We start from the raw sequence: 19,513 nt of genomic DNA on the forward strand, positions 1-19,513 counted from the left end.
ACCACATCAATAATCAACCACTGAAGTTAAGGACCTTTAGATGAATATAAATGCATCTCTGTTCCTGCAGTTTGTAGACTGTCTCTGACATGTCCCTGGTCCTTGCTGGCCAGTTTAACACAAAGGTGTGAGTCCCTGAAGTCACAAACAAATGAAGCTCACCCCCAATCCAAACTCTGACCTTCAGAGAGCACCACTTGTTTTATTGTTCAAGGAGATAACAATGAACTAAATAAACCACAATGTTTAGAGAATATATAGGCTTTGATTAAAAGCAGCTGTTTGTTTTAAAAACTGACCGACTGCATGTTGTTCGGCTGTAGTTCATAGAGGGAAGCCAAAAAGTAAATGACTCCCTGAACAACCTCCCAACCTGCATTGCACCATTTTTCCACATTCTGAAGAGGAGAAACTGCACACATGCACACACACAGAGTCATATTAAAACACAGCAGAAGAACAAACCTGATCCATGGCTGACCTGACATTACACTACTTTTTTCACAAAATGTCTCTACATTGCATCGCCTTGCTTTAATAGTCAGAGGTCAGTTGTTAGTTCTAATAAATTGTTAAATTATATTCATATGGCACCTTCGCCACTTGAATTGAACCTTGCCAAGAATAGTGTCCTGTTTTATCTACCTTCAATGAGAGGAACAAAGGAACTATGCAGCATCCATGACCAAAGTAAGGAAACAAATGGAGCTGAAGTAAATGGAAACATCTTAGTAACTGAGCTGCGCTGTGACATTCATTCTAAATTTAAAAACAACACAATGCTCGCTTGTTTTTAACACAGCAAATAATATTTAAAAGTTGTTTCTATTTTGCTGACCTATTTGGTTATTAATACTGTGACAACAACAGCAACATTAGATGCCAAATGTGTTTACTGAAAAGGCCTCCAACTAGAGCCTTTTAACTTTTGCTCTCTTCTCTTATAGCACTCGCTGCATGCCTCTATTTATATGAATGCCATTTGCAAAATAATAGAAGTCTAATCTAAATTGATCTCATCCTCTTTTCTTAAATGTTTCACACTTTTCTGCACTTCAGCAGACTCACAGCTGTTGATGAAAAATATGTTCAGAGCTCTGAAAAGCACTGAACGTTATGGGTCAAAGCGCTGCTGTGCCAATTGGCTACTACAAGCAACTGAAGTCTAAAATATGAAATGCAAAAGATGTCACACATGCTGAAACATCCAGGACTAAATTATCCACTGACTAAACAGCTTACGTGCCGTCAAAACATTGACACACTCTTTGTGGTTTTAATTACTTCATTAACCCTACATGTCATTTCGTGCGGCTAGCTGTTTCTGCTGTCATTTAGATTCTGTTGTTTTGTTGCGTTTATTCATTCATTTGGCGTCAACACTGCTCATTGATCTACATAAAAACGACTGTAAATGAGCCAGAGTTAGCCCTATAGGCTCATTTTCATCTGTTTCGTTTGTTATTCTGTTAGCTTTTTTACTTGTATGGTGTCTCAAGTTTCAGAATCCACTGCACTTTATGTACATTTTCCTTATGTTTAATTTCACTTTACACATCATTTCACCTATTACATTTTATATTTAAATAACACTAGTTGACTATTATGGTTGTTGGAATACTATTAATCATAGTCTTGTTATAAATGTCTCACACATTTTGCATCGAAGAGTGACGATTATTCAGTGTAAATTAAAATGCTAAAGAAAAGTTCTGAGTATGTGTCCTCAGTCTCCACCTCAACTCCTACTGCAGTTTGTTCAACACCAGCATGGCTCCAAATTTCCTGCTCATCATAGAAGGAAGACTTTAAAGGACATTTCAACAGATCAAATGGCAGGTCAAACTGGTCAATGGGAAAAAGCTACGATGACGCCATTGAGGTTACATCTCCCTCTGCTGGCGACCCCTCCATTCTGCATACTGTGTGTATATCCTTCTGCAGTCAAACATCTGGCATTCAGAACAAGCCACTGACCTAAACCACAACCCAGGAATAAGCTGAGCCACTCCAGTCTATGGCTGCAGAGGAATCCGTCAGTCAGCAACATTTCAGAGTAAAGCCCCGTCTGCTGAAGATCGCATCCATGTGCTCAGTAAATGAACTGCATAACAAGTCTCCCGCAGGACGAAGCAGAGAGAACTCGTCAGATTTTATAGTAAATCAAATGTATAGATCTTACATGAAGACACTTCGAAGAGTAATTTATTCCTTGTTGAATGACTGCACTAACCAAAAAATACAAAAACCAGGCAAAGCTGGAAGACTTTACTCGAAGGGAAGAATGTTCCAGACAGCTTTCCTCCTGAAATCTCTGCAAATATCTAGTTGGCACATCAAGCTGCTTATGAGAACATCCTGCCTTTCCTTCTCCCTTCAAATTTTTGGTGTATTTTTTTTTCACCCTGGATATTCCTGCCAATCTTAAAAAAAAAAACAGGAAGAAAAAAAAAAAGGATTCAATTCCTAATACAATGCTAAACACCGTCACTGTTGAAGTAATATCAAAATCATGCAATTACACTGCAGTCATGACCTGTGTATTCTACCAAAACATTGTAACTGAAGTCAAACTAGCAACAAAAAAGCCCATTGACCATTAACTGCATGTATTATTTCATGTATGTTTCTCATTAGATTCTACTCAAGTGCAGATACAGGCCTGAGCAAACATCGTCACATCGCCTGGCCATGCTGAAATAACACAGAACTCTTAAGCTGAACAGATCAGAAATCAGTCCGCTGAATTGTGTCCAACATTGCATTTTATTTGTGAGATCGGTTCTTGCCCATATTTGACTAAATCAACAACAAACTGCAAGCATAAAGTTGTCTTGCATCATGTTCAATATATATGTTTACTGTACCCATCAATGTAACTATTATGCGTGATGTGTATGTGTGTGTGTGTGTGTGTGTGTGTGTGTGTGTGTGTGTGTGTGTGTGTGTGTGTGTGTGTGTGTGTGTTCAAAACATCTTCATAAAAGATCCATAGGGTTTTAACAAAACCTCAGCAAACAAAGACTTACATCAGACTGGTGTTAATCGACCTCACATCTAAAACAAATCAGAGCTTGATAGCAGAAAACAACAACAGAGACTTTAAGCTTACCATGGAGATGTCAGTTCCCTCTGCTGGGGCAGTTTCATCCTCTCTTGCTTCACTTACAGTGTCTTCAGACTGGATGACATCCTCCTCTGGAGTAAGGCAGACAACACAATGCAATCAGTCCAATGGTAAATTTTACAAATACAGGAATCAATAGCAAGTGTTCAGAGTAAAAAGAACGGAGACTGCTCTATTATCATTGCAGATGTACTGATCAGTTACACACTGTGTACAATAGTGAAGTAGCAGCTTGTCTATGTATGTATTAATTTACTAGTAAAACTTTCCTGAAAGACAGATTTCCCCACAGGGGCACTAACCATTTGAATGGAAAAGAGTTAATCATTCTTTGATGATAAAAACAGAAACCAAATGGTCCAGTTTTTGGTACTACATAATTATGAGGGGGATTAAAGGAATTTATCATGGTATGACTGCGTAAGTCAATATGAGTTGATGAATGTTAGAGGAAATGAAAAGTCTCCGAAATTGCTCTCCATAACAAAAAAAAAGGAGTAATGACTTTGTGTTGTGTGGAGGCATTAACTAGAATCAGATTAAATATTCACATCTTCATACTAAAAACCAGGAAACAACAGAAAGCTTGTCTCTCACAGTCGATAATATTACCTGATGCGAGGCCCCCATCATGCTGTAAATACATCCACTGATTCATAATGACACCCCACTCTCTGTGTGACGCACAGCACTAACCTTGCCCTTGACCTCTCTTTATTGGACTTGGGTCCAGTACAATTATTTCAGATGAGTGAAAATTGCCGACAGAGGAGTGCTGGAAGTCCACTTAAAGACAAGAGGCTCGGTAGTTCTCACTTCCTGCTCCACACTCACATCAGCTGGCTTGTGTATGTTTGTTTTACAAAACCCAGCCTTCTGGCTCGCTCACATGCACTGGAAATGTGACTGCGCCTGCTGACATACTGTAGCCAGAATGTGCATGTAACGAAGTCTAACACAGAACATATGAATTTAAATGAAATCATTGTCAGACTAATCATGTCCTAAGGTATCAACGATTTAAACCAGCTTCTTGTTACATAACATTTCACAAACTATCCCAGTGTCCCAGCGTGAACTGATATGGCCAAACTACTGTGCTGATGTCAACCTTTGATCAGATTATTTTAAAATAGCCTCTTTTTAAAAATACAATAATTAAATCCTTCTCTTAGCTGAATGCTAAATCTTCATAAGAAGGACAATTAGCCCCGGGAAGCATAAAGATCAAGCACAACACGTCATCACAACAGTAATATATCAAAACAGGATGTCACACAAAAGCTAAAAACCTCTGAGCACAATTATGGTGATCTACATGGCATTTAACTTTGTGGAGCTTTTGCCATTAATCACCAGAAGAGGACTGAATCTGATTTAGCATATTTGCTTAGGAATAAGACTTTGACAAACATATTGCCCCGTGATATATGAGTGTGTGGAACTGGAATAAATCTGAAGGACTGAAACTAATTAGTGTTTACCCACCTTGGATTGCACTGCTGCAGCTCTCCAAGCCTCCATCCACTGCATCGCAAGTCTTTTGAACCATCTGCTTCTCAATGAGTGGTTCTGTGGATCCTTTACTGTTGGAACCAGGTGATTCTACTTCCAAAGAACTCACATCCAGAGTGATCTGATTTTCAGGTGACCTCTCTTCTGCCGTCATCTCTGAATTATCCTGTAGCAAAAATTGCACATTTCCACTCTCCTCTGCTTCCACCACCACAGATTTATCCCTGGTCTCTATCAGTTGAACATCTTCTTCAACTGGGCTAATGACTGTATTCTCTTCTGTGACAAATAGGCCAGATTCAAATGGGACCCCACTGTCCAACTCTGATGTAGCATTCTCAGTCCCAACATTCAGGTCAGAGCCGTTGATCTCTCCAGCTTCACATTCTTCGACCTCCACTGTTGTCGCGTCCTCACTCTCCAACAGCACTGGATTTAACGACAGATCCTCTTTGGAAAGTTCCGGGGACAGTTTCTCTGTCCCCTCAGGATTCAAAGCCTCCATTGTCTGGATGTTGGGTGACAGTTGTGATTCAGGCTTAATGCCATCCTGGTTGCAGTCCGTCACTGTCTGTGCACTAACAGTGTCAGGCTCAAAGGGGAGCCCTACGTCCATAGTTAGAGAACATTCATTGCTTTCATTTGGTTTTAGATCATTTGTCTCCTCAGTCTTGAGTCCTGATGACGGTTCAGCCACCTTGGTTTGAAGCAAGTCCTGATCATCCGTTGTGCCACCATCCTGAGTGGGGTGAAATATTTCTGATACAGAGCTTTCAACTGATCTGAAACTTCCGTCATCATCACTGGAGAGGCCATGGGCCATGCCTGAATCATTATCAGTGCGTCTTTCAGTCGGCATCCTTTTAGGTGATAGTTCACAGTTTAATGGATCCAACTGTGTTTCTACTACGGAGCTGCCAGCTGTCCGAAAATCAGGCATATTTTCAGTCTCATCCACAGGTAAACTCTCAATACTGTATCCAGAAGGTTCAGCTACATCTCCACCATCCAGTTCTTCACTACTCACTGTTCCAGTACAATTCCCAGAATGACAACCAGTTTCTGGAGCCAAGCCTCGCTGCTGCTCCATAGCGTAATCCCTACCAGCTGTTTCCTGGTTTTGTTCTAGGCTGTTTATGTCTGGTGGAGGTTCCCCCTCATGGAGGCCTTCTATCAAGAGACACGGAACAGCAGATTTAGGCTCCCCGATTACATCACCACAGTCTATGATCGATGGGTTGGGGAGGTCCTTTAGAGCTGATACAGGGTCTGTTAACCCTTCACTCTGCATTTTGTCTTCATCTAGAAAGAGTCCATCACAGAGCTCTTGGCTAAATTCCATTACTTTTTTCCCGACATTGTCTTCTTCCTGGGAGCATTCCTTCATTTCAGAATCAGACGTGTCTGAAACCTGGGAGCAGTCTGATGAAGGCGACTGGCCCATGACTGACGCTTTCGTATCTTCACTGGTTATAAGATCTGTTGACTCTGAGATAGTTTCCTCCTCCCTGCTCCTGGCAGTGCTGTCCTCTGCTTCCTGTTCAGGTCTGTCCTCTCCCTTCTTGGCCTCCCGTCCTTCCGGGATCACAGCCTCTCCTCTATCAGTTTCCTCTGCCTGTTTACCACAACCTGCTGGTGGTAGGATTCCCACAGTGACGCTTTCCCCTTCAGCCTCATTCGGTGCTTCGTCACTCCTGTCGCACAAGCTCAAACTCTGGGTGGAAACAACAGGCTGTTCTCTTCCCTCCTCCTCCGTTTGGCAGTAATCTCCCTCAGTGTTTGAACTAAGACACACCCAGTCCTCTGGGGGGCCAAGGCCATGCTCCTGGGGGCGTATTTCTGATGTTGGTGTACTCACAGGCAAACTCCTGTCTTTTTCTGCATTCCCATTTTCACCAGGCCCACGTTCAACCGTGCTGCTGCTTTCCAGTGGGCAGTTTTCTACCCTGTTCCCTTCACTTGTTGTGTCCAAGCACTGTGATGCTGTAGCAGGCTGCTGGAGTCGCTCCAGACAGGTTAGCTCCGTTTCTACAACATCACAACATTCAGCAGCAGTGTGCAGAGAATCAAGCTGCAGCTCCAGAACAGAAACTCCCTGCAGAAAAAAGAAAGAGAGGAGGATAAATGTTAGCTTTTCCTTTACAGAAACCAACAGAGCTGCTCTCTAGTTCTTATCAAGAGCCAACTCTGTGATTGCATAAGGTGTTCCGCTGGTTATACAAACGAAGCGTGAAGGTTAAAAAAATGAGGCCAGTGAAAAGATAAACAATCCAACAAAGTTCAGCGGCAAAGCTCCTGAATAAAGCCAACATGAGTGGAGATAGCGTGCTAAAAGGGCAAAGTGGCGCAAGTCACCTTGGCATGTAGATGGCGTATCAAGTGCAACAGCTGCTCCACACTCTTCTGAAGGGTCGGAGTGTCGTGCCCAGGGTGGATGTTCAGCGTCAGAGTGTGTGTGTTCAGTCTGGGAAGGTGGCAAAACACCCGAGCGTCCGTAGACCCCAGCTGAACAGTCTCAGTCCCTTTGTCCGTCTCGGCGTCCGTCTCAGCCCTGCCGTGAAATAAACACTTAGATCACCCTGAAGAGTCTGTAGTCTGATTGGCTAACAAAGAGCAGAACTGCATTTGAGAGAAGGTTTTAACAGTGATGTCAGCCAGTCCACATCAGTCTTTCTTCAATAATACACAAAGTTTTACTGCTTTAAACTCTTTTCTAGGAGTTTAGCAGGTAATCAAGCAATCTATAGAGTTTCTATCAAGCATCTAGTAAATGTTTAAAAAAAATCCAGATGCTGTGGCCAGTCCAACAAAAATGACACTTTCCTTCTCAGCAGTAAAATACACCCTGTTATACCCTTTTTAAGACCACTCCTAGTTGATAAAGCTTTCCAAGAAACCTCCCCCCCACCATACTGCATTTGCTTTAAGTGTTGAAGGTAAAGTATGTGCAGTGTTTCTTTTCATAAAGATAGCACTGTAAAGGGGAGACACCTCCCAGTCAGGGAGATCTGTTTGCGTAATCCTGGGTGGATTGCATTAGCTCTGAGGCCCGGCGGCTGAGGTCACCAGCCAGGCTGCAAGTGACTTCACTTTTCATGAGGGAAATGTAATTACCAACACATAAAGAGAGAGCTGGAGGTTGTAAAGCAACTTCAGTGCAAGCTTGGCAACAGGAACGCTCACTAAGTGGTAGTTGTCTTTCAGCTTGTGGCATCTTCATTTTGAGTTAAGTGAAAACTATTCTGCAACAAATAAGGAGAGAGCTTAAAAGACATAAAAGTGGTCCATTTCCACTTAAAGCTGTGTCTCAGCCCATTTACTAAAAAGCAGTTTTTTCCTCTGCAGTTTAATGTTTTACTATCAAGGAATGAGAGAATCTGACCTCACTATTCACTCAGAAAGAAGGCATTACAAGTGATGATACCTGCAACTCCAAACTAAACACACACACATCTCTTTGCCATTAAACTGTGCAGAGACAACACTGCAGTGTGTGTGAATTAAAGCAGAGATGTGCATAGTGAGATGTTGGAAAGGAAACCACGACAGGTTAGCAAATACAGAATCGCGGCTTTTGTGTTGTAGAATAGTTTCCCATCACTCTGGCTCGCCTCGGAACAATACTGGCAGCCCACAAACTTTTCAATTTGCCCTCAACTATCCGACGGCAGCTGAAAGTGCTAAGCTAGGCTGCTGCGTGGCTTCATGGTGATGCTCTTTGAATACTTCTATTGTTCTGTGAAGACAACAGACAAACAACATTCATATAAAGGAAGGAGGAACCACGCCATGTGACCTCTGATATATTGACATGCAATTGTTTGTATAGAGAAGAGGCCAATGTTCACTGAAACTCAGAGCTGTCACACAGTTTGAGAACAGTTTGAACAAACTGAGAGACCTTGTGAGGACATAGTTGCTGTGAAAGAGCCCGTTTTTAGTGTAGTCAGGATATAAAACATCAGCTTGATTGTTGTCGATTCCCAGTAACACTAAATAGAACATTTCTGTGACTGTACAATCAAAACAGCCTTTGCTCATCATTAAAGGATAATCTTGGTGCTTACTTTGTTAGGAGCTCATGGAGGCATTTGTGTCCTCGTGATGCCGCGATAGCAGACGGTGTGCAGCCTTGTCTGTTGGACAATCGCAGGGCTTCTCTGGCTCCGGGCTGCTGCAACAAGAAGTGCGTAACACGAAAGAGACCTCGACGTGCTGAAAAATGCAGCAGAGTCTCCTGAGGATTCAGGTCTGAGGAAGAGACAGAAGATGGCAAATACAAAAATAAATACAGAAGGAACAAAAAAAAGAGAGTGCAGCAGTCCAGGCAGCCAATTTGTGGTGCAGTAGCCAACATACCATCACTTGCGGCAGCTTGGCAACACCACAGTGCCTCCTAATTAAACCAGTACAGGATCCACAGTGGCCCAGTAAACAACAGACCTTTACACATGTACAGACTGATAAAATCATAGCTTGTCCCTGTCAAGCTGCCTTCAACAATGGGCCCACTCAGATATTTGTAGAACAAAACTTTCGCTTTTTATTTAAATCTAGTATGTCAGCTGACTAATTGTGCATGAAATTACAGAATATGTCAAGGTTTTGCCACTTCAAGTGACTCAGGAAAAGCCTCTAAAACAGCATCTCACATGTGATAACAAAACAAACAAATCACAGCAACAATAATAAAGGGACTAAATCAAACAGAACCATTTCATTTCAGCAAAGGTGAGCCACATACAAGTGCCCTAGACTCCCATTTTTAATTTAAGTCCATTATAGTCTCAGTATATCAGTCGAAGTCCTAATAACACCATCAAACACTGAAACCCTCCCCTCTGAACATCCACCAAGACAATAACGGAGATTCATGGGCACCCACACACATACACACACCTCCATCTTTCTGCCAGAGCAACAGGTTGCCAGTAATGCATCCTCCAGTGCTAAAGCCAGGCTGAGTGGCTGGTGGCTATTGGAGATCTTCTCATCTCAAGTTGAATCTGTGTAATTAAATCTCTCTCTGTGTTCTCTGGGAAAGATTATGAAAACATTTCTGGAAGTACAGGAGTTGCCCAAACTTTTCTGTTGATATTAATCTCTTTTACTGCCCAACCACTGGCAAATTTATAGTCAATTTGAAAGGGCATGCTGACATAAGGATGCCCTTGTTTAAATGAGTGGGAAGTTGAGTCCTGGAGTGCAATAAATGATGAATTCACCATGAAAAGCAGGACATACAGATCGCTAGAGAGAGATAAAAGCCCTAATAAGTCAAAACTGTCAAATTAAAACACTAGACAACATTGCAAGCTTGCTAGTTGAATATAGTGTTCAACTTCAGTACCCAGATGTCTTGTAATGCAGAGTCAGTAAACTGCACCTAAAATGCAAATGTTTATCAAACCAGCAGGTCTGTGGTTATTTATAGTGACAGAAAACTAATTAGATTTTTATTCTTCAGCTTTCATTTGTCACTGCCTATAAGCAGAGAATTTGCTGCCTTCGGTGCTCATACAGCAAACCAGGTATTTATTTGAACAAACAGGGAAAACCTAATGGTTTTTCGGTTAGACACAGACAAGCAGTTCTATATAGCACTTCCTCTCCGATTCCTTGTAAGACTATTTAACGCTGCCTTGTGCAGAGTTCAACTGCAAGATATCATCAGTTGGAAAAGAGTGAAAAAAAAATAACTAAAAACCGCAACAGAACAATCAAAGGGGCAAAAAACACATTTTCCTCTGTTTCCAGCACAACAATAATCATTAGGCAACTTTTACAATGCTGGTTGTGTACGCTGATGAGAGGTTTCAGTCCATTTCCCGCGGGCCAGTCTGAACCAGCCTGCCCTGATGAACCTCAAGCTAATTGGTCAAATTTAATGCTCCACTTGGCCGAGCTGGGCTGGAATGTGAGGTGCCAAACAGCAGCAGGAAATGCTTCGCAGCTGAGTTTGTTGATGGTTCCGAAAAAAACTGACAGCAGTGTTACTTTCATACTAAAGTCAACGTGTAGTTCCAGCTATCTGCTGCAGTATACAATTTACAGAATGTTTGGTCAGTGTGAGCCAACAAAGTGGCTTTAATATGTCTTGGTAAAGATCTTAGCTAGTTAGTTTTACCAGCAATGGAACGGTCAAGGGTTTTCCTTACTTCTTATCAAGCCGCGACCTCCAGTGTTGAAAAATCGAGCCAATGCAGAAGTGTCAAAAACTGCTGTTCACTGAATGGCCAAAATGCAAGTCAAACCCTGGAGACTCCATTGTTAAAATACCCAACTTTAGATCAGAAATACAGGTATACAGTCTGAATGGTTTCGGTCTCCATAGCTAACTTCATCATTTGTGCCAACTGTCCACTTACATGCACAAGTCAGGAGATGGGAGAAGTCAGGCACTGCCAGGATGTTGAAGGCTGGAACATCTTCACTAAGCTTCAAAACTGCACCTCTATAAACTCATGTATGACATCACAGAGTGTTCATGCATCTTTATATTCAGCCTATGCTTCTTCTCCAGTGAAATTATTAACGTTTTGCACTTTTTTTCAACACTGCAAAAACAGTTAAGTCTAAAAAGACATAAAACAGAGGAAATCACTAAATCCTCAAATTTGTTTTGGTTCTAGTCTTCCTAGCAGCCTGACTCTAGGGATGGCCGCATCAGGCTGTCAGACAGTCTAACACACTGATCGAGACTGATGTATTTCCAAAACTATTGGATAGATTGCCATGAAATTTAGTCTAATCGTGACAACCAGAGGATGAATCCTACCGACTTTGGCAAGCTCCTAACTTTTCCTCGGGGGTTACCAGAAACTCTTTAGGTTTTATGTAAAATGTCTTGACAACTATTTAATGACATTTTTTTAATGTAGCACCATCATCATTTACTGGTTAAAAAATAAATAGCATTTCCATCAACCTCAGGACAACATTATGTTTGTTGCTAATGGGCAAATGTTTGCTAAAATACTATACTAAGATGGTTAATACAAGAACACACTGCTATGCCTCACACAAGCACAGCTGAAGACTAAAAAGCTATCAAATGGTTTAGTTAGTTCTATGGATTTTATCTTTTGTACTTGTTAAACCACATAATGGAATGGTACTGTGAGCCAACCCAGAGGATAATTTCACCTTGAATTTAGTTACTTGTTCAAAACTGGTGAATCAGTTGGAAATTGTTAACCATTTTTAATAACATGCACAGTTTTTCCAGTTGGAGTGAATTTTCCAGACGACAATAAATGGCGGGCTACGGTGAGATCAGTGGCTGCGGCGTGTCCACAGCGTGAGGGATGACTGAGATAAACCACCGTCACCTCCACCTATAGTCTGTTGCTATCCATCATCTGACAGATCTGATAAATGGAGAGCAGAGTTGTGCTCCTCTTCCCTCCCTGCAGTTCACCGCAGCTGAGCGTCTTGTATTGAAGCAGTGACATATTGTGAAGCACAACCTATTAGAGCACACATCACTCACCACAGCTGGAAGCCGCCTTCCACATTGACATCATGACAGCTGACTTCAATGCAAAGGAGCCTGTGTGTGTACGTGTGTATGTCCATCTTTAGAAAGCCCAGACATTTTTCACAGTAACAAGTGGATCTTGGGCTATCAAATCGGGAGGGAGGTCATTACTGAAATTTGATTTGATGAGTTTCTTTTCAGACTAGAAAACCAATAATGAATAAAACATTTTAAGCACTGTGTGGGTTTTCAATCTCCGCAATATACTTTGAGTCTTCAGTTTTTGTCAGTTATGTCTAAAATTCTGCTGCTTCTTCTGGTTTGGTCTAATTTCCAAATCCAAGTTAAACCATAAGCTATTATCTTAGCAACAGCCAGAGGCAGAGGCAGCGCTCTAACTACTCCCAAAAGTCTTGTTTATGCTGTTTCGCAGTGAGCAATTACCTCGAAAAGTTTATCATCCACATCGGCTCGTTTGGCTTCCTTTAACTGATGAGAGTCAATGGCTGGAGAAAATTGGCACTTTAACTTTAATAAAAATGTATCTTTGTTTGCACTGACATAGCTGTTTCTCACAATCCAAACGGCTCTCTGCCATGGCTTCAGCAGTACATGCTCAGCTCTGCTTGTTCATACTAATTCCTTTAGCGTGTGTGTGCTTTACATCCTATAAATATAAGCTACCAATTGCACTGACCACATTAAGATCAGCCTATAACTTTCACAGATAAAGGATGTGTATGGTCTCGCAGTGCCAAGCAGAGCTCAACAGGCGATCATTTTTATTTATTTATTTTTTTTTTAATCATCTAGAAGTAAAAATGTACATATGCTGATTTGTTGATATAGCACATGAAAAGTTTTGTCTTTTTGCTACTGCTCCAGTCAAAACTAGGCTTTTATTCATTGTTTGCATTGGATTTTAACCAGTTTTATCACCGCTTACTGATTACATACAAGGGTGCAAATACTGTTGTATTGGGCCCTCTAGTTGACAGGTCGGCAATGGCAGTCACATTGCTGCCCGTTAGCTCCAGACCTCCAGCTCATGTGCCTTCTATGCCACAGCCTGAAGCAAGTTCTTTCTGCTGCCTTTACAGTTCTACCTACAGCTGTTATCCTTCCTCTCCCTGATATTCCCAGTGCAGTGATCATCAACAGCATGGACTGCACTGGGAGTCCTCCACACCCAGCTTTGACAGCAAACTCTCCTTGCACTCCTGGACAAGGTCCTAGTACTTAGTATATTTCTTTAACGAGCTTCATCACACACCCGTGAGATAGTCAGTTCAACCAGGATGACCTTCTTCGCCTGCTCACATCAGATGACAATGTCTGGCCTCAAGGCTGTTTGGACAATACCACCCTCATCTCCACCCATGGTAGGGTTCACAATCTTTTTTTTTTTCAGCTTTTCCACACAAGACAGCCAGTATAATAGCTCCCTTAGTATCACATCGCCTCTGTGTGGTATCTCTGTCACAGCTGTCTTGTATTGTATTTACATTTCTGAGGAGACACATGTCAGCAATGGCATAGCCTACGGCAGCTACATGCATAAGCTACATAACAACAAGCTGAGATGCTGGGGGGGGGGAATGAAAGGTGGATGCTACAAGTCCCAGCTCATATTTTGGAGAAGCAAAAGAGCAATCTGTGTGCACAGGTGAGCCATTACCACAGTTATCTCTGGCATGGACGATTAGCTGGTTAAAAACACACTGTATCGTGTGCATCTATTTTATATGAAATGGTGCATTTCTATTTTAAACAAAGAAAGAGCAAAAAGTTTGGTGATTTAAATCATAAGCTAGAAAATCATTAATGCTGGATTTAGTTCTCTAATTTATATTTACAGACATTAAAGGTCAGTCAGAAGTTGTGTCCTAATATTGTTCTTTCCCAAAAGCTGTGCCATAACCAACTTCTGAATACTGTTGTCAAATTGGATAACCTCCACACGCATACAGACTACGTTCATCTGTCAGGAGTGTAAGAGCTGACTGTCATCAGCCTAAACATGAATGCTCCCACTGTCTTACTGTGAAATGTGTCCAGTTCCACTCTGTAACTGTAGTAATGGAGGCTATGCATGAGAGTGACGTTGCAATATAAAAATGAACCCGAACATTCATCTATAAGGGCTGAAGTTAAATGGGAGTCCTTTCTACGAACAACACAACGCAAAGCAAACACATGCACACATAGACATCCTGGAACCGCTAAACTATATGTTAAATATGTGTGCTTTGCTGCAACAATGAGTGACAAAGTCTTTTAACTAGTAATTTTCGTGTCCCTCATAAGCCAAGCGGCGCTGCTTTGAAAATGTTGCAACATAACACCCAGAGTGATGGGTCTTCCTTGTTTGATTGATATCTGGTCAAGGCTATGAAAGATATTACATGTGACATACAGACAAACACACAAACAGAGGTGCCATATGCGTCATTATGTCTGTGTGGCAACTATAATTTGTCAGTATATTCCTGCGTCTGTGCAGAGACACACTGTCTGACTCTCTGACATTTTACTGTGTCAGGAAATTACATGGTACAAACAGTCCACTGCCCTCCAGTCTCACCAGTGCTGTTGGTTAGTTTGTTTCCCAGTAAGCTCCATCCTGAAGGCAGAACAAGGTGGTCAAGGGCCAGTGCCAGGTTCTCGTCCAGACGTTCACACTCCTGCAGGGGAATCTGACACTCATCCAGCAGCAGTGCCCCGTCGAGGCCATCGACCCGGCCCGCTGTGCTCACCTGTGTGGAGGGTGATTACAGAGATGAGTCAGGCTTTACAGAGGAGGAACTGAGGCTTAGTCTAATGGAAGAATTCACTTTAAGATGCTCAGCATAAGAGCCTTAACAAAATGCTTATGAATAATGAAAAATGTAAATGCAGGAAGACACATCCGCATGCATGTATCAGCACTGAGCTCAATTTGGGGTTGCGCTGTGTTGACAAAAACAAAGCATGTTCAGATTTTAAAAGCAAAAAATGTTCCATTAGAAGCTTTAAATTTGAATGCTCAAGAAAGTTATTTTATCTTATCCTCCTACTTGGCAAAGCAAACTCAACATTAAATTTCTATGGGATGATGAATTGTGCTGAAAAGAATTCAATAATTGAATGCCAAGGACTGTCAGACATTACGCCTTGTCAGGGAAGAAACAATAACATGGCAGTCTTTTGTTTTACTGTCAATCTGCCCACATTGTTGTATCACTTGTAACCAGTGGTAACCATTTTTTTCCCGTTCTGTGATAAGCTTCAGTTTTGTGTTATTTTACTGCTGACATTGGAATGAAAATGACAGGTCTTATTGCTCACCAGAAACTGGGCCATGTCAAAAGCCAAATCCTGAACAAAGCTGAATCGATGCTCGGCCAATGGTGCCACGCGACCCAGGCAGGACTTTGGGTCATCGGAGGCCTCAGGGATTCCTCGCGCGACTGAACACAAGGTGACCAACACCGCCTCGCAGCAGTCGTGAGCTACAAGATAATATGAGGAGAGGCACAAAAACAAGAGTGAGAAGAAGGAGAAAGAGGGAGAGACTATACTGTTGTTTACAGCATTTTCACAGAGATTAATAGGTTGTAGTCTATGCTATCAGAGTGTCTGTGTACATGATTTAAATTGCCGTTCATAATGTTCACTGTTCTTTGACCATATGCAGTCTGCTATACCCTTGTATGAGTGTTGAAGTTCCCCTCTGGTCACTGATTTAACCCCTAAAAACGTACCAATGTGTATCATAGTTACATATTTGGACTTATTTTTTTTGTTAAAACTAATAATATAACACAGAAACTTCCATGGGCACACTACTGTTACCATGAATGGCTCTGTAGGTTATAGATATTGTACCTGCTCTGTATAAAGACAGCTTGCAGTTTAGCTGAACCTTTTTCAATATAACATATTTTATTATTGACTAACGCCATGATGAGTTTGATTAAACAGCTAGCTGCTTCAGTCTCAGATTATGTCATGACCTCCCAGCACACCTGAACAAAACAGAGCTATTAGGAGTCAGTCGCTAACATTCTCAGTAACTCCAGTGCTTTTTCAGTGAAGACAAATCTAAATGTGAGCTTACTAATGCAATGAGCCAAACTAAGGGCAAGGCGGTCAAGTTTATATTTCACTTCTACATGTACCATCAATTATTTCATTCAGTTAACCTAATTGCACAATTAAATAGCTATTGTGTAATTTTAAAGGCACTACTTATGTCAAATGGTGAACCCCATGTGTGACGATAATGTACAATAATGAGGTACAATAGTGCAGACCTGCACTGCTAATTTAAATCCTAATTATGACAAATATATCAGAACATTACTTTACTGAACGACACGTGTGTTCAATTTAACTGACTAATAGCCATTCAGTCACAACTCAAACATGGCCTGGCAACAAATTAACAAACGCAACATGTTATCAGCTAAATGAAACTTTATGCAAATGACGTTTCAGCTGTCACAACAAAAAGAATGCACAAAGAGGACTGCAGTCCGCACACATGGCCAATGTCAAAACACTCATAACACAGGGAATAAAGGCTCTGCATCGCTGCTTTGTAAATACATGCCATGCTGACAGATTTCCTGCGTCTAATTTATTGGGTATTATGTGAAGTTCTGCTTTAATTTACTCTCTTCCCAAATGCCTAGTCAAACTCTGTGGATATTGTACCTTGGTATTCTACTCTCTACAAAAAACCAACAGGAGCTGAACGTCCAATGCTCTCTGCATCAGGAACAAATTAGTATCATGTCACATCCACTCATTTACCAAACCTTTCCTTTATATATCAGTGTTATATTTCCCTGCAAACACAGTCAGAGTTACACACTCAGATAATAAACAGCATAAGATATTTTTCATTAAGATAAATAATAGGCCTGATAAATATTAATGCTTAAATGCCTTGCTCAAGAGCATCTCAAGCTAAGCCAGGGTAGTGTTTTCGTGAGTCCACAACCATTTTCCCAGGCCATGTGGTAATTCTATCCTGCGACCTTCTGGTCAGTCACAAGCTCAGTCACAGCTCGGTCCTTTGGAGCTCAGAGTGGCCTGATGGAGGAAGCATTGAAGCAGAGCTAATCTATTAGAAGAGAGTCACACCTCCTCCTCCTACCCCCCCTCAGATGACTGTAATTCAGTCGAGCTCTTAACAAGATAAAACAGTTTATCATGTTCTGCCTTCTTTTTTCCCTGTCTGGGAGGTAGACACTTGAGGAAAACATCGACTTCAGTAATATCTTTTATACTTGTTTCTTAAAATCATATTGCATTTCTTTCCTGGCATTTGGTCAACATCAACAATTGTTACAGAGTCACAAGTACACTATAATTTTACGACCTATTTTCTGCGTACAGTAATCTTTGACACTTTCAGTGCTGCCTGTTGTCGCTCCTACATTCACCTCAGAATAAGTATCTCTGACAAACAGCACTGGATAAATATGTTCAATTTTGCAAGTAGAAAAAGGAGCACAAGCTCAAAGAGCCAGAATGAACCAGACTCTAGAAAACCTAAAGTGAGAGGATTTCTCTCTCTCCATAACACAACATTCGTTTAAAGATGAGGGCAGTAGTAGTGGATGATTAATTGTTTTTTACTGCAATAATAACTACTGACTACCCCACACTTTCTGTGTGATGTGAGGGCAGAATAACAACATTCTCTTCTTACATACAATTACTTTTTTAAAGAATCTATACTCTTTAGGCAAGCTTTACCACCTTTAATATTCATTTAGGCGAAAGCACATGGTGTTATAGAGAAATAGCCACCCAGTAGTCACTTTCTGGGTTGTTTTGATTGATGTTCTGAATATGTATCTTAACCCTGTCATCCCCTGTCATTTTAAAAAATTGCCAGAATTACACCATTTATCAGAGCCAGAAACTGTAAAAACAGAAAGAATCATTGGACTTTTGACTCTTTGACGATCCTTAATCTACTAATCTATGATTCGAAAACTGGAAACTTTTGTCAAATCTAAACTTCCATCCATCCATCATCTATACACCGCTTAATCTTCACTAGGGTTGCAGGGAGGCTGGAGCTTACCCCAGCCGACTTAGGGTGAAGGCAGGGGACACCCTGGACAGGTCACCAGTCTATCACAGGGCCACATTTAGAGACAGACAACAAAGCACACTCACATTCACAACTACGGACAATTTAGAATCACCAATTAACCTCAACTTGTTTTTGGACTGTGGGAGGAAGCCGGAGAACCTGGAGAGAACCCACGCTGCACGGGGAGAACCTGCGAACTGCAGAAAGAGCCTGGTGTCCTCACCAGGACGTGAACCAGCGACCTCCTTGCTGCGAGGCAACAGTGCTAACCACCGAGCCACCTTGCAGCCCTAAATCTAAAATCAAAACTGTGAAATTTCATTAATATCACATTTTTGGTTTGATTTTTGCAATTAGTGACTCTCCGTCATCTGACAAAAACTTGGGGACTTTTCAACCATATGCATTCTGTGTTTACACAGAGAATACTGGAGATGTACGTATGAATTGATTTTTAATGGCACTATATCTGTGGTATAGTGCACAGAAGACATTTGGAGTTCTCTCTACTTCTTTCCATGGTTGTGCTGTTTCTGTGGAGGAGTAAGACTTTACATTGCTGGGAAAAATTTGCCCACAGTGGGTAAAAAAAAAAAACCCTCAGGAACTACTTGTGGTTTAGTCTTTTGGAGCATTATGACTGTATTTTAACTCCATCTTCCAAAGTATGTCCCTGGCCTACAGGATACACTCAGGTACAATCTAATGCACTTCAATACAGCTGCTCTGTCATAAAGTCTACTTTCATCATGACTATAAAGGTTTAGCATGGACATCTGCCTGAGAACAGGTGTCTCCAATTTTCAGCCAGCCCTCAAGTATGTAAATACTAATGCAATACAAAATTATAAAAGCCTGTACAGGTGCTAAAATGGCCACTCGGTATGTAATACACCTTCACAGATCTATATTTTAGTGTTATTTAACCATGATAGCTTATGTAATGGCACATGTTAACCAGTTAACCTGGACAAACACAACAGCAGAATTCAAATTAGATTTAGCATGTATTAAATGCTGTAGGTGGAGCTGCCCTCCCACAGGTCGGTCGATTTGAGGTGACAAGGAAGCTGCAAGGCATTGTGGATGGGGTGGCTTACGGGGACACAGCGCTTGCAAGGTGTCATGACTGCTCCTTAGGGTGCTGGTCAGGTGCCTCTGTGTACTGCCAGCAAACAGAAGGAAGTAGTCCACGCCCTCCTCATCTGTAGCCAGCTCTTCATCAGCGAGCTGCACTGTGACAACACAATGGCCCTGCAGAAATAGGCAGACAGAAAGAGGAAGGAAGACAGAAAAA

General features: G+C 41.5%; 1 protein-coding gene across 4 annotated transcripts in view; it reads right to left on the reverse strand.

Moving 5' to 3' along the window:
- The window catches only part of akap13 (A-kinase anchoring protein 13), a 108,455-nt gene that overhangs the window by 62,003 nt on the left and 26,939 nt on the right, over positions 1–19,513 (reverse strand). For all 4 annotated transcript variants that reach the window (XM_008284868.1, XM_008284867.1, XM_008284865.1 and 1 more), the window contains exons 3-9: positions 19,317–19,470; positions 15,450–15,613; positions 14,707–14,878; positions 8,710–8,893; positions 6,998–7,193; positions 4,616–6,737; positions 3,113–3,198 (exon numbers count right to left, since the gene is read on the reverse strand). In XM_008284868.1, the coding sequence (XP_008283090.1) occupies positions 3,113–3,198; positions 4,616–6,737; positions 6,998–7,193; positions 8,710–8,893; positions 14,707–14,878; positions 15,450–15,613; positions 19,317–19,470 (3,078 nt within the window). The remainder of the gene's footprint in view (positions 1–3,112; positions 3,199–4,615; positions 6,738–6,997; positions 7,194–8,709; positions 8,894–14,706; positions 14,879–15,449; positions 15,614–19,316; positions 19,471–19,513) is intronic.

This window comes from Stegastes partitus, unplaced genomic scaffold (genome assembly GCF_000690725.1).
Source record: "Stegastes partitus isolate 25-593 unplaced genomic scaffold, Stegastes_partitus-1.0.2 Scaffold377, whole genome shotgun sequence".
Taxonomy (NCBI): domain Eukaryota; kingdom Metazoa; phylum Chordata; class Actinopteri; family Pomacentridae; genus Stegastes; species Stegastes partitus.